At 38.9% G+C, this 13,506-nt stretch overlaps 1 protein-coding gene across 1 annotated transcript; it reads right to left on the reverse strand.

Annotated features, from left to right (window-relative positions):
- Positions 1-8,817: 8,817 nt before the first annotated feature.
- Positions 8,818-10,130, reverse strand: LOC108972915 (lysosomal aspartic protease-like). Its single transcript, XM_018939810.1, has 2 exons — positions 10,069-10,130; positions 8,818-10,000 (listed from the first exon to the last, which is right to left on the reverse strand). Exon 2 carries the CDS (start codon positions 9,994-9,996, stop codon positions 8,872-8,874), a length of 1,125 nt encoding a protein of 374 aa, XP_018795355.1. The 5' UTR covers positions 9,997-10,000; positions 10,069-10,130; the 3' UTR covers positions 8,818-8,871.
- Between the last annotated feature and the right edge of the window lie 3,376 nt (positions 10,131-13,506).

Raw genomic sequence — 13,506 nt, forward strand, 5'->3', positions numbered from 1 at the left:
TAATTTATCTTATTTAAGCCTAACTAAAGATTTGAAACAATTTTCTTGCTAGAATTTTCCTTGCTTATATCTTCATAAAGCGTAAATAAAAGTCGTACATTTTTTGCATTTTTTTAATATAAATTTCAGTAACAAATTACCATTTTATAACATTTTTTTGAATTTTTTTGTTTTTTAAGAAATTTATTTTTATCATAACTTCTTGAAGTAGGATTATTCGTCGCAAATAATAGTTTTTTATTTCCATTTGCTTTTTATATTTCGTTTAATTTTTCAATTTTGATTTTATCGTTTTCTATCACAAATAATTATGTTTGTCTTTTAACATATGCATGTTAAATCTAAAGTCGTGCTTATGTCTGCGGCCTTGAAAATTAAAACAATTTTTTGCTGTTCAATCTTAGTTGCAAAAAAATTAAATTTCAAAAGAGCCTAATTTGCATAAATGAATATATAATATGTATATAGATTGCTTGTCACACCAGTAGAGAAACTGCACCGCAGACACTGGAATCAAGCCCATCTTTACCAATAAATATATTATTATATATTATTATATATATATTTATAAAAATTATAATTTTTTCAAAATTATTTAATAGCATAATTGAAAGCGGCAATAAAATCACTTTAAACTCCAATTATATCTGTATACCCTGCAATATAGTTACTTTCACTGCTCTTCTCAGTTAATTTTATTTCCATTTCCACAACGAGCACTTTTTTGAAAATATCGAAATAGCAACTTTAACAACTCCACAATTCACGAACTTGAGCTTTACATTTTCCTTTGACCTTCATTCACGAAAAACTTCAACAACTCCACATACCGAGCACACACATACATGCATATACATATATTATACATACATATATATAATATATAATAGTATATATGTATACATAGATTTATCTATGTTGACTCTGCGTTGCACAGCGCTGCTTTTCCCACTTTGTTCAATAGCTGCAGGCAGCAATTCACCGCTCCTTATGACCGAACACTTAGTCACTTGCCAGAAGAAACGAAAAATACATATATGTATATATGTAAATTTCTCTATGTGAGGATAAGCGGAGCACTTCTTCAGGCAAGCCTTTTGCCAACACACCTTTAAAGCAATCGCACACACACACACAGCTGCAAAGCACTAACACCACTGCAGCACTAAAGTTTCAAAGTATAATTATACATTTTGCAAAAAGCGCGTATCACCAACACCTGCGTGAGAATACCACCACCACCACTAGCACCGACACTAACACCAATACTAACGCATTGACAGGTACACTGCTGCCTGCTGTTGCCGCAGGAACACACACATATGGATATGTGGATGTGTGTGTGTATGTACAATTTGTCTCCACTGTTCGCAGTTCTGGCTGAGTTCACTTTCCGCGTTCAGCGACTTATCCTCACAACGGCTCGACTCGAACTGTGCCAGTGCTTGCGAAATGTCGGTTCAGGCTGTAAGCCTGCCTGAAACACCACACACCTACACACATACATACATACATACGCGTATATGTATTTGGGCGCTCTCACCAATCGCCTTGCCAGGCACGGGCCGTCCGTCTTCGTCCGCCGTTAAATGCTTATATCGTGCGGACTCCTGTTTTCGACATTCGTTCAGTGCTTGTTTTGCTTGCCATTCCCACGTAGAACGCACACTCGCTTACCCATGGCACAATGCGTTCGGCTCGCATTTAGTTCGGTTCGTTTGGTCTCACGGCAAAAGTCCTGTTGCTCCTGTATTTACTCCGTTTACTGCTCCGCCACAACCACCTGCCCCCCCCAGGTCGAAAATCAACAGCCATCTAATACTAATATATTCGAAGGAAGTACATTGTTGTTGCCAATGTTGTTGTTGTTCTGCCCGTGTGTATTACACGCATACATTGACAGAGAAGCAACAGTCGATTTTCTGGCTGTCCCGGACAAACTGCCGATTGGGAGCGAACGACAAAACCTATACTTATTAACTCTCTCTCGAAGAGAAATTGTGTGTTTATTGAGTTCGCAAAACATTTCTCTTCAGCTTCGGCACTTACTCTTAAAGGTATACAATCAACAGTTTGGAAATTCACAACGATTTGGTTCATGGTAATTAAAAGTAGCTAGAATTACAAAAATGTGTACCCGGCTCAAATCTTGCAGCTTTATTGAATCTACCTGAATGTTACATAACTCACTCCGCTCGATATTTTCGCTTTGCAAACAAGTAATAAAGCACGTAAAAACGTTAACTCCGCAAGTACAAACGATTTCTTACAAGAACTTCATTCCGATAATTCAGTTTGTATGGCAGCTATATTCTGATCCGATATCGGGACATCCAACAAATAGCAAGTTATTGTTCAGAACGGGATGTGCTCACTGTTCGATAGCTCAAAAAGTGACAGAGTAGCAAAAATAGCCGGACTAAGGGTCAGGCAGAAGAACGGAACAGGGTTTGACCAGAAAGCAATCGATTAAAAAAAAAAAATTATTGAGCCAATCGTTACAATTCTTTAAAAACTTTCAAATTGGCYCCTTCTGCGTCGATGCAGCGCTGCCAGCGCGATGACCCAGCTTTAAAGGCGTCACGGAAGGCATTCTCTGAAATAGCCATGAGAGCCGAAGTGCATGCTGCTTGGATCTCCTTTCAGCGGCCTTTTTAGGCAAGGAAACAAAAAAGTCCGCAGGGGCCACATCTGGGCTGTATAGCGGCTGCGGAAGAGTTAGAATGCCGGCCTTGGTTAGATAGCTATTCACAAGAAAGACGGTGTGAGAAGGGGCGGTGTCGTGGTGCAACATACAAACGGCTGCGATATCTTGTCGGATCCGATTGGCTCTTCATTTGTGTCTCTCGAGGGCCTCCATATAAAACTTGGCGTTGACGGTTTGTACAGGAGGAAGAAATTCATGGTGGATGATGTCAAAAAAGACAATGAGCATCATTTTCACTTTGGATTTGCTCATTCTTCTGGTCGTCATCAGCGACCTCTTCCCGACTCTCCAATAAGTCCCTGTGCCAACGCAACACACCACTTCTTGCTAAAACAATATCTGGGTAAGCCTGCTTGATCATTTCACACAGAATTTAATCGCGTATCTCTGTTCTAACGACCGCTGCAATTTCGGCTCGCAACACTCACAGAAACACATTGCGCATAAATGTTTTTGCTCACTCCCCAGGTGCTCGTTAATAAGCTAGGGACGACCTCTATCGAAACCAGTTCGTGCGACCACACTTCGGACAAACCCTGTATATGATTTCCGACGTTATCGTGATCAATTTTGATATTCATTAATTTGAAATGAACCCATGACTTCAGACAACAAGCGCAACAATGAGAAAGACTTTCAGAGACGCAACCCTCTACAATATATAGATTCACTAGTGTAACCTCAGAGAACAAAATACAGTCGCAACAGACAACTTCACCCGACGCACCTGCTCAGAAGCAAGCTAAGATTGTTCCATCAGAAGAAGAAATTAAGACCAGCATTTTCAAGTATTTACATGGTGTGTTATACATTGTCTAATGCTCTTCCACAGTAGCAACCTACTTTTGCCGTTAGCATGGCCCATCCACCGTATTCCCCAAAATTTCGTATTAAAACCTACACACCATGAAAATCTCAAATGTATGGGAAAATTCGAATGTTCAATTTTGTCACAATGTTTCCCATGTCCAGCTTCGTTCTCTTCTGTTCATTTACTATTAGATATGCGGGCCGACGCTAGACATCCTTGCGAACAAGATATCACAAACAAATTAGCTCATATGATAATATAAATCATAGAACCTTATTTATTCCGAAGTTGGGCATCTAGAGCAACAATTTTTTATTTTTTTTTTTTAATTTTTTTTTTTTTTTTTTTTTTTTTTTTTTTTTTTTTTTTTTTTTTTTTTTTTTTTTTTTTTTTTTTTTTTTGAAAATAAAGTGAGCCAAATCATATGCACAGATTGTCTGACAATTCAACGCTACCTTACGGTATAAACTCAACACAAGCATTTACTTTCAAACGACTCTCTTTAATTTAAGCCTTCAGCCGGGAAACCAATTGAGAGCAAATTTACGAGAACGCTGGCAAAATGCGCAACAGGGGCATTAAAGTCGGGTGTATGTGCACCAGGACATGTAGATAAAAACAACAAAGTTCAAATACAAAAAAATAGTAAAAACAACAACTTAGCAATATGAAGAGCGTATAGAACAAACATAAGAGCATTTAGCTATGCGTTATGGAAAATGAGTGCGAACGCCGCGGAGAGTTTCATTCATGGGCACAACGCATTTCAGGGTGTGCGCGCCTTAAAGCATGCTGCAGCTGCCTCGTAAAATGAAAACAATAACAACTCACATACATACACACAGGCATTTTTCGATATTCAACTGGTTGGTGTACGCCTGTGAGGTGCTGTGGCTGCTACGTTTTTTGTGGCCGCCACCCCACCAACCCGCTCCGCAAGCGCCACCATCATCCCCGCGTGTGTTGGCAATGAAATAACAGCCAAGCGTAACATTGTAACCTCCAAACGTCGTAATGTGGGTGGCCGTGAAGGGCTCACAACTGCGTGGCTAAGCACGATTCAAGCGACTTATGCTTGTGTAGATTATGAGCGTGTGTGTGCCTGCGCTCAGTGGTCTGGGTGAATTCTTCAAGTTGTTGCTTCGTGTCGATTTCGGTGTCTTGATTGTTATTTCTTGTGTATTTTCGCGATGTGTCTACCACCCAACAGCCACTGGAAGTCGACACGGCAAGCAACAGGAGAAACTGGAAAACTTGGCCAAGTCAAAAAAGAAAAGCATATATAAGAAAACAAACGAACAGTCTGTGGAGGGGTGGAGCGAATACTAAAATGTTTGGAAAGGCGCTTGGCATACAGTAACGAGCTTGCCAGCAGGAGTATGTACATGGTATTTTATTTTCCAAAATGTTTGTTTGTGTTTCTGTCTTCGCATTCACAAAATGTGGAATTCAGAAGAAAAATATAACTGCGGCATTGATATTTTTAGTGCTAATATGTGTCAAAATTCAATAACGGAAACCTCTACAATTTTTGTAATTTTTACTATACTAATTATATAATATCAGGAGTAGTTCGATAAGTACTTAACCTACAAAAGAATAATGAGCACGAAAATGTGAGTAACTTTCTCCATATAGTTTCACTTTAGCTCAATGCACTTTACACAACGCTGATCTAACATTTTTGCAACATTTTCCAAGTATCTAGAAGGTATCCTTAGTGGCGATAGCCTCTTCATACGACTTTTATTCCTGGCAAGCTAGTATATTTTTAAAATTATTAAAATCAGTTCGTTATCTAATTCGACTGTGGCTTTGGCAACGGTGGAGTTGCCCATAGGTGCGTTATTAGAGTGGAAGAGCACTTCTTCTTACTTAAAATGGCATGCAATTCGGTTTCGCGTTGTCCCTAACAAACGAATAGTAAAAGAGGACTAAATTCCAATATGCGCTATGTCAGTTGTTGGCTTGCTTCGAAATTTCGGCATAGCATTGACAGAAATAGTGCTATAATGCTCAGCTTGAATTGATATTATAAATTTGGAATGAGATTCTTTCTAACCAGTCACCAGTCATTGAGTTGAAAGGGGCTAAACTAGTAGTTGGAAAAGCTATAAGGTATGACCAAAGACTTATAAATGGTACCACTGTGAGCAGTTAGCCCTTGGAGCTCGCTCTAAACTACTCATTGGGTTTGGCCCTTTGGAAAGATTCGTGGTGGCTGTGCTTTAAACCTAAAAACAGGTAGAACTGTAAACTCAATTCAGTTAGGCAGAGATTTTATTTCGGCTTCGAACCCGATCAAGGTGGAAAATGTGTCCCTTCTTCCTAACCAATTGGAAAAATACATGTTTTTGCAAGTACTGTCGGAAAAACATAATGTCTCTTACCGCATAGTATAACTACACAAATTGTCATTTTAGATCACACCTATTAAGCTCCAGAAAATGCTTTTGATAACTTTTTGGGTCTATATGAGCATCTTTGCTTTCTTTGAAGCATAAAGGTGAAGTTTTACATGAAGTATTGAGTCTTAACTCTCCCGCGCAGCTTCATTTTCGATTTGTTCGTGAACTATCAGGTTATCCTTCACGGTAGCTGGTTTTGAGTAATCTGAGTGTGTCTCTTCAAAAATATTAGGCTCGTTGTGCTGTTAATAATTTCTCTTTCTCTTTATTTTCATTTATTACTCTATTTTAGAATTTCAGCATCAATTCCGCAAACCAATACCCTTACGCAAAATGTTCCGTAGAGTGAATTAAAACAGCTCCAATTGTTGCGCCCGTTGGAGGATGGATTCATTCGATTCTTCTTCAAACCGACCATATCAGCAGCAATGGCAGATGGACTCATTCGTGCTAAGTATCAATCAGGCAACCGCTGTCAAAGCGACAAACTCCCAAAAAGGCATTGCCCGTCCAAAAAAAGCACAATAGTGGTCCCCTTTCACAAGCGATTTCAGAGCGGTGAAAGGCTGCCAAAAAAATTTGAAGATGAGGAACTGCACTTTCATTACTTGATGAAACGCAAAAACAATAACTCATCAATTTGAATATAGCAATTACCAAAGAATGCCCGGAATTTTAAACTAAATACGAGCGATCATTGTCTATCATGGCGACGCTCGGTCCCATGTTGTAAGATCGGTTAAAAACTATTTGAAAAACAGGGGCTGGGAAGTTTTATCTCATCCACCCTATAGTCCACACTAGGCACCTTCTGACTACCATTTGATTCAGACGACGCTGCTCACATTAGAACAGGACTCAAAAACTTAATTCATTATCGGCGCAGTTCTTTTACGATGGCATCCAAAAACTGCTAAAAAGTTCATAAACATTCAAATACTATAATATCAAGTTTTCTGGTAAAAGCCAGTTATGCATCCTCTAATGGTAACCGTGACAATTCTACTATCGAACTGACACTTAATATAAAATCCTTCGTGCTGATTTCGTTTAAATTTATTTGAAGTAACCCCAACACATTGACACAGCGAATTCTATTTTCCGAATTTCCATTTGTCCCCTTTTAGTGTTATCAATCCCTACAAACCCACAAATCTAGCCAACATTAATAAGCTTAAAGCGCCACTTGTCAACAGGTGCTCCGACAGACATTCACTTCCAACCAACACAACTAAACTTAGGCACACACACACCAAGAGTAATAAAACGACGAGCAAGTGCTGGCGCACTCAACAGCAGCAATAGCGACGCTTCAGTGACTTCCACCACCTGAAGGAGGCATCAATCAAATGCAAAAAATAACAGAAAGAGGAAAAGCGATAACTTCGGCTGCACTGAAGCAATGATACCCTTCACAATAACCCATGCCCAGCTATGTGAAGATATCTTGGCGAATAAAGCAATTTTGCCATACAAGCGTCTGATTTTGATAAATCAGTTTGTACGGGAGCTATCGGCGATATATGTAGAGGCAGACAGACAGACGAATACGACCGAAATCTATTCCGCTCGTCACTCTTTTATGTATATATATATATAGCATATACTTTATAGGGCTTCAGACGTTTCCTTCTGTATTTTACGAACTTCATGTCAAACTTAATATACCCTGTTTAGGGTATAATAATGGCAGCACATATTTAGGTGGACCATGTTTAACGGCCAAAATACATCACCCCCTACCTATCAGTTAGAACAAAGTGCACACTCTCACGGGGGCTTTGGTATGCGCAGACAAATGGCTTTGTTGCCCGGGAGGCCTCCAGTCTGCAGGCGGCTAACTTTCAACACTTATCTGTTTGTTTTTCTCGCGTTCCTTTTGTTGTTATTATTTGGTATTTGCGTATTTTCAATACTGAAATTTCTTTCAGGTTTCTTTTCATATTATATTTATACATAAGGATTGGACACAGCAACAGAATTTTTTGAACTAACGATTGTAGGCAGATACAGGATCTGTCTGTTCATCTATGCTAAATGTGCGAGCCTGAGCTTGAGTAAAAATTGTATGCCTACATGAGAAGTGGAACCCGGAATTGAATTGTATTAAATATTTGCCGATGCTGTCAACATATTTGAGTGCTCCCATAACCTCACTAAGTGTCACCAGACTTATATTATTGACCGTCATGTGAGTCAATCCTTAAAGGAACGGTATATTTTTCTTGAATTTGCACAAAAACTAAGCTCATATCTCTGATGTATAACAGTTAAAATTTGGGCAATGTACTTGTTCATTATCTCACATCTTTATGGAATTTCATGCCGTCGTTATTTAGTCAATTTAGACAAAACTTTTAAAAGTAGACTCGCCCGGACCACGATCACACACATTTCGATATAATGCCCTTTAAATGACATTGGCCTATTTTAACATAAGCGATAGTTGGTTCAAGTTGATGTATTTATTTAAGATTTACCACTTGATAGCAGCCCTCTTATCTTTCTAAAACCCGTACATCTGTTGGCGTTTGAACCCTAATGAAACCATAAGTTAATCTGATTCCAAAACTAGATATACAGTGTTTGTCCGGAAAGTAATAGGACTGGTTTTCTTTCGCCGCGTTTGTACTTCGGGCATGCGCGAACCGACTGCATTCGGTAGAGTACGTTCCTAGCTAATGAACAAGCTGCTGGGCAGTTGTCTCCGAGCACCTGGAGAGTCAGGACAAATATTTTCGCGCATGTTTCCGGGCATGTTTCTGAGAGTGGTGCAAGCCGAAAATGCCGTGTTCATTAGAGCAGAGGTACGCGAATAAATTCTGTGTGAACTCGGTTCTGTTAGAAATTGTCGTCGTCGATGCACTCACAAGAAAAACAAAACTTGGAAATCTTGACTTCAGAAATGTTTATTTAAAATAAAGGTAAACCAAAAGGTCGATAACTTATGCGACTGGAGCGAAACCGATGCGGCTGTTGCCCATATCGAATTCGGTGTAGTACATGCCAATGAAGATATCACCCAAGATCCAGAAGTCTGTGTCCATGTAGCTGACGGCAGGTGAGCACTCACCAATGTCATTCAGAATATATTGTGACGCAGGTACAAGGAAGGTATTATAGCCAATGACGAACTCCATATCTGGCAAACTGTCTATCAACGAGCAGTCAACGGTTCCATCACCATCGGGATCAACGATATTCATGAATACGTTGTAGGCATTGTATGGGGCAACAATGAGTGAGGTGCCAGTATCAGCAATGGCTTGACAACCGGAACTGCACAAAACCTGTCCGTTCATGGTGGCACCATTCAAACTGAATTGCCAATAACCGGGCTGAGAGACGGATACATAGGTGAGACCACCTTGATAGAGGCTAGGATCGGAACCACCCAAAATCATTTGACCACCCTGAGAGGAGGTACCATCACGCGCCAAGTAGAACGAGAACACATCATTGCTCACCAAACCCTGAGACCAGATGTTGTAGAATGGTGGCACAACATCGTCAACGGCAAGCGATTGGAAGGCCATACCCAAAATACCATCAAAGTTGGCGTCAAGGAAACTGGTACCGGGTTCTTGCATAGCTTCAGCGAACACTTGGTTTTGAATGGTGAGTCCAGCTACACTGACGGTATCCTGCGACAAGAATCCAGTCAAACTGCCACTACCGTAAGCGATGTAGAAGCTTTCACCATTGGCAACATAAGTGCTGGAAGCGCTCGAGTCGTATTGATTGTGAGATTGGCAAGCTTCGTTGCTGCTGGGGCAGGTGGATGATGGCACCCACAAGTTGGATGAGCCAGAATCGAAGAGCACCAAGAACTCCTGTGCCGGTGTACCGATGGTGATCTTGCCATAGTAAGCCATATTTAGGTAATTGTCCAATTGCTCGTCGGCGCTGCGCGGTGTGGCCACATTGTACTTGCCGCGCAAGTAGGCGGTTTCGGTCTGCACAGACTGACGGGTTTGGCGGTAGTTGGGGTTCTTATAGATGGGCACGCGCACCAAATTGGCCGAGGCCAGTGCGACGCAAATGGTCAAAAACGCGAGGAACTTGAACATTTTGCTGCGTGGAGAGAAAGGAGTAGTATTTTCAATACGTGTTTTGAGATTAAATAAATCTGGGTAACTTACTTGCACTTGGTTTTCAATGTCGTATAGCACCTATTGATGAAATACAACTGTGCCGAAAATTCTCAGACCATTGCTTTTATAGTCATAGCGCGGCGTCTTATCATGGCAGGGTCTCATTATCAACATTCTCAACTGCAGATAATTGGACACTCGAAACTGTAAGTCTATCAATCAAAATATTACTTTTTGTTTTGGACAAAAGTAAACTTCGCGCACACTTTGCGTAGTTCCATGATTGCAGCAGTGCATCTATTGAATTCGCGAAGCTTATCGGTTTAGAATGAAGTGGCACTGATTTGTCAGCGTTGTATGTCAAATGAGCGCTTTGGCTCTTGCAGCGAGCCCTCCAACTAGTTTGCTTTTTTTTAGTAATTACCTTCAGTTGAAAGCGATAAAGAATCGGAAAACAAGTTGCATACATGTCGAAAGGCCTGCAATTAGATATGAAGTGTGCGTTAATACTTAAGACTGTTGCTTTTGGAAGTCAGCTGATATATCTGTTAACTCATTGTTATTATGATAAAATTAGTCGATAACTCACACTGCGTGTGTTTGTTTATTTATGTTAATTTTGTTTCAAAGTTTCAAACTGCTTTGATTAATTACTTACTTAGAAAGATAAATACTTTTCACACATATAAGCAGGGGAGGCTCAGGCAAAACACAAGTATCACAGCCGGGGAATACTTTCAGGTGTTCGAAAAAGAAATGTTGCAAACGAAATCAGTATTCAGTGTTCGATGAAACCGTGAATGGATTACGAGTACAATAAAATTTGTTGCTCAACGTCAGTTTATATAGCCATATTAGGTTCGGGGGGATACCAAATTCAGACATCGCGGCATAAAGGCAGCTCCTTTTCGTGCTGTCGAAAGCAGCTTTGAAATCGACGAAGAGGTGGTGAGTGTCGATTCTCCTTTTACGGGATATAGGATCATCTTAGGTGAAAAAAATACGTGGTTTAGATAAAACTTTAACTTAGAACTTGGACGAAGATCGTATTTTGACAGACAGTTTAGCAAAAAAGACTAAAATTTCGCAAAAGTTTTGCAAATAGTTGTTATCGAAAAAAGTTCTTTGTCCAAGTCTTCAAGAATTGTATCTCAAAGAGCTGTTTAGTATTGTATGCAGATCGGTTAAGCAGTTCTTGAGACATCTTGCCAAACGACTTCAATACACAGTTTCGAGAAAAACGCGTTTGAAGACGGCGCACTTAGCCTAGCTAGCCTCGAGCGCTGTTCTCAAGGCTGTATCTCCGAAACTATTACTCGGATCAACTTGAAAATTCAGGACAATGATTTTTATAATATTTAATACGACAATACTTCGGTAATAAAGATATTTCATAAATCCATGTAACCCCTCAAGAATACGTGTCAACTTAATTTCACTCATATTGACCAACCGAAACGGTTTGAAGAGAGCTGGAAATTCGAAAATCATTATACAGGGCGCATTACTGGTAGAGCAATGGATGATAGTCGAACGTTTCAAAATCGTAAATATTATCTGATTTTATTTAAAATATGATATAATTAAAATAACTACCATAATGACCAATATATGTGTTATAAAGTGTTGGAAGTTCGAAACTCTTTATATTAGGCATATGGGGACTAAAGTAAGAATTGATCCGATTCAGCCCATTTTTGACACAAGGGTATGTTATTATCAAAAGAACATTTTGCCAAAATTTTAATAATATGTGTCACAAAATAACCGATATGTTCGGAAAAAGTCAACCATACAAACTTGGTCCACATATCTGTCGTCTTAGTTCTTGAAAAGTTATAGTTCATATTTGGTATGTGGGGGCTTGAATATGTGAAATCCGATTTTGACAATTTTTGGTCGTCAAGTGGCATATCTTGATTTATGTACGGGAGAGTGAAAGGACGAAATGGAATTTTAAATTGTGCCAAGCTTATAGTAAAACCGTAAGAAAATATACATTTTTTTCACTGCAAGCTGAAATAACAAATCAAAATAAAGGGCAATGTGCCTGTCGAAAGACTTCGAGCTCCCTTTTTATAAGTGGGGTAGATTCTTATGCTCCGATGTACACAACATTGAAATAAGCTATAACTCTTACAGCATATTATTGTAGTAGGAGAAATCTGCGGTGATTCAAAAGTGAGATTGAGTCCGCACACGATGTAATATATACATATCACATACCATAAGAGCTAGCTAGTTTAATGGTTAAATTTGCTTAGAAGGAACTCTTTAGCAGTTCCTCCTACGGTTTGAAAACCGCTGGAACTGTTGTATTAACAATTATAAAGTGAAATAAAACGCTAGATAAACACGACAGAAGCTTCAAACTTTACAGTTAAGATAACACTTAAAGGGTGCAAAGCGATGTGTCACCGACCACCTTAAGAACACATACTAGAGCGAATTATGATATTTTTCTAAAAAATATGTCGTGACATCAAAAAAGAGTAACATCTACTCAATATCATTCACAAGCCTCATATATCTAAGAAAGTTGTACTATATTATTATATTGACTTTATATCGTATATAGTATAACATTCCACATGGAAGACCCCTGAAAATACGTTATTTCCCGTGCTTTGATCCTTACAAATTGCGAGAGTAAAAAAGTTTGGTTACACCCAAAGGTTAAACGACATATTCGGATATCAATTTGTGTAACTACCTGTTTCATTCACAAATGTTAGCGGAAGTATCACAATGTCAGAATGACTCGGCATTCTTACCACAATTTGATTTGTTTACTTTACAACACTATTCTAAAGATAAACAACCATGCAGGAGCATATATTTCTTATCTTTTACCTCGTGTTATCAAATCTTAAAAGAAACTTAATCAGCTGTCGACTAATATATTGAACAATGAAATTGTCATTGTATTAATTAATGAAATTTGACAGGCGAAAAAAACTGTTAATGAAACGATTATTCCACTCTGAAGTGGGTGCTTCAAACGGCTGCAGGTAAAGGTTCATTAAAGCAAGATAAAACATTTGGCTAAAAAGTGATCAATATAACGAGTTATTTTTAATAATATTAATTTAAAATTTAAGATGAAGATTCAAGTTAAGAATTACACCTGTCTCACCGTGAGCCATGTCCGTCTGTTTTTCAGGCTATCTTACGTCTGTTTTTTCCCAAGAAATACTAATTTGTCAGTTCTCTTTCAGCTGATGGCCTCGAGCTGGTGCTGTTTTTTTTTTTTTTTGCTCTTGTTTCCTGTATATTTATTGTACATATCAGTTCTCTTTAGTATATAGCTGCATACGTATAAACCGATCGATAAAAATCAGTATAAAGAACTGTTTATAACCTCTTTTTTTTCGATGCAAACTGTTTAACTCATGTCTCACTTAACGAAGTAAATAATAACAGAATACTCGTAATATATTATCAATATCATCGGCATATGCCAGCAGCTGTGCACTCTTATAAAAG

The sequence above is a fragment of the Bactrocera latifrons genome, unplaced genomic scaffold (assembly GCF_001853355.1).
Source record: "Bactrocera latifrons isolate USDA-ARS-PBARC rearing strain unplaced genomic scaffold, ASM185335v1 scaffold_44, whole genome shotgun sequence".
NCBI classification, from domain to species: Eukaryota; Metazoa; Arthropoda; class Insecta; order Diptera; family Tephritidae; genus Bactrocera; species Bactrocera latifrons.

What these genes read in the sequence shown, in the direction of transcription:
- LOC108972915 (XM_018939810.1), bottom strand. Translation starts at nt 9,996, where the DNA reads ATGTTCAAGTTCCTCGCGTTTTTGACCATTTGCGTCGCACTGGCCTCG.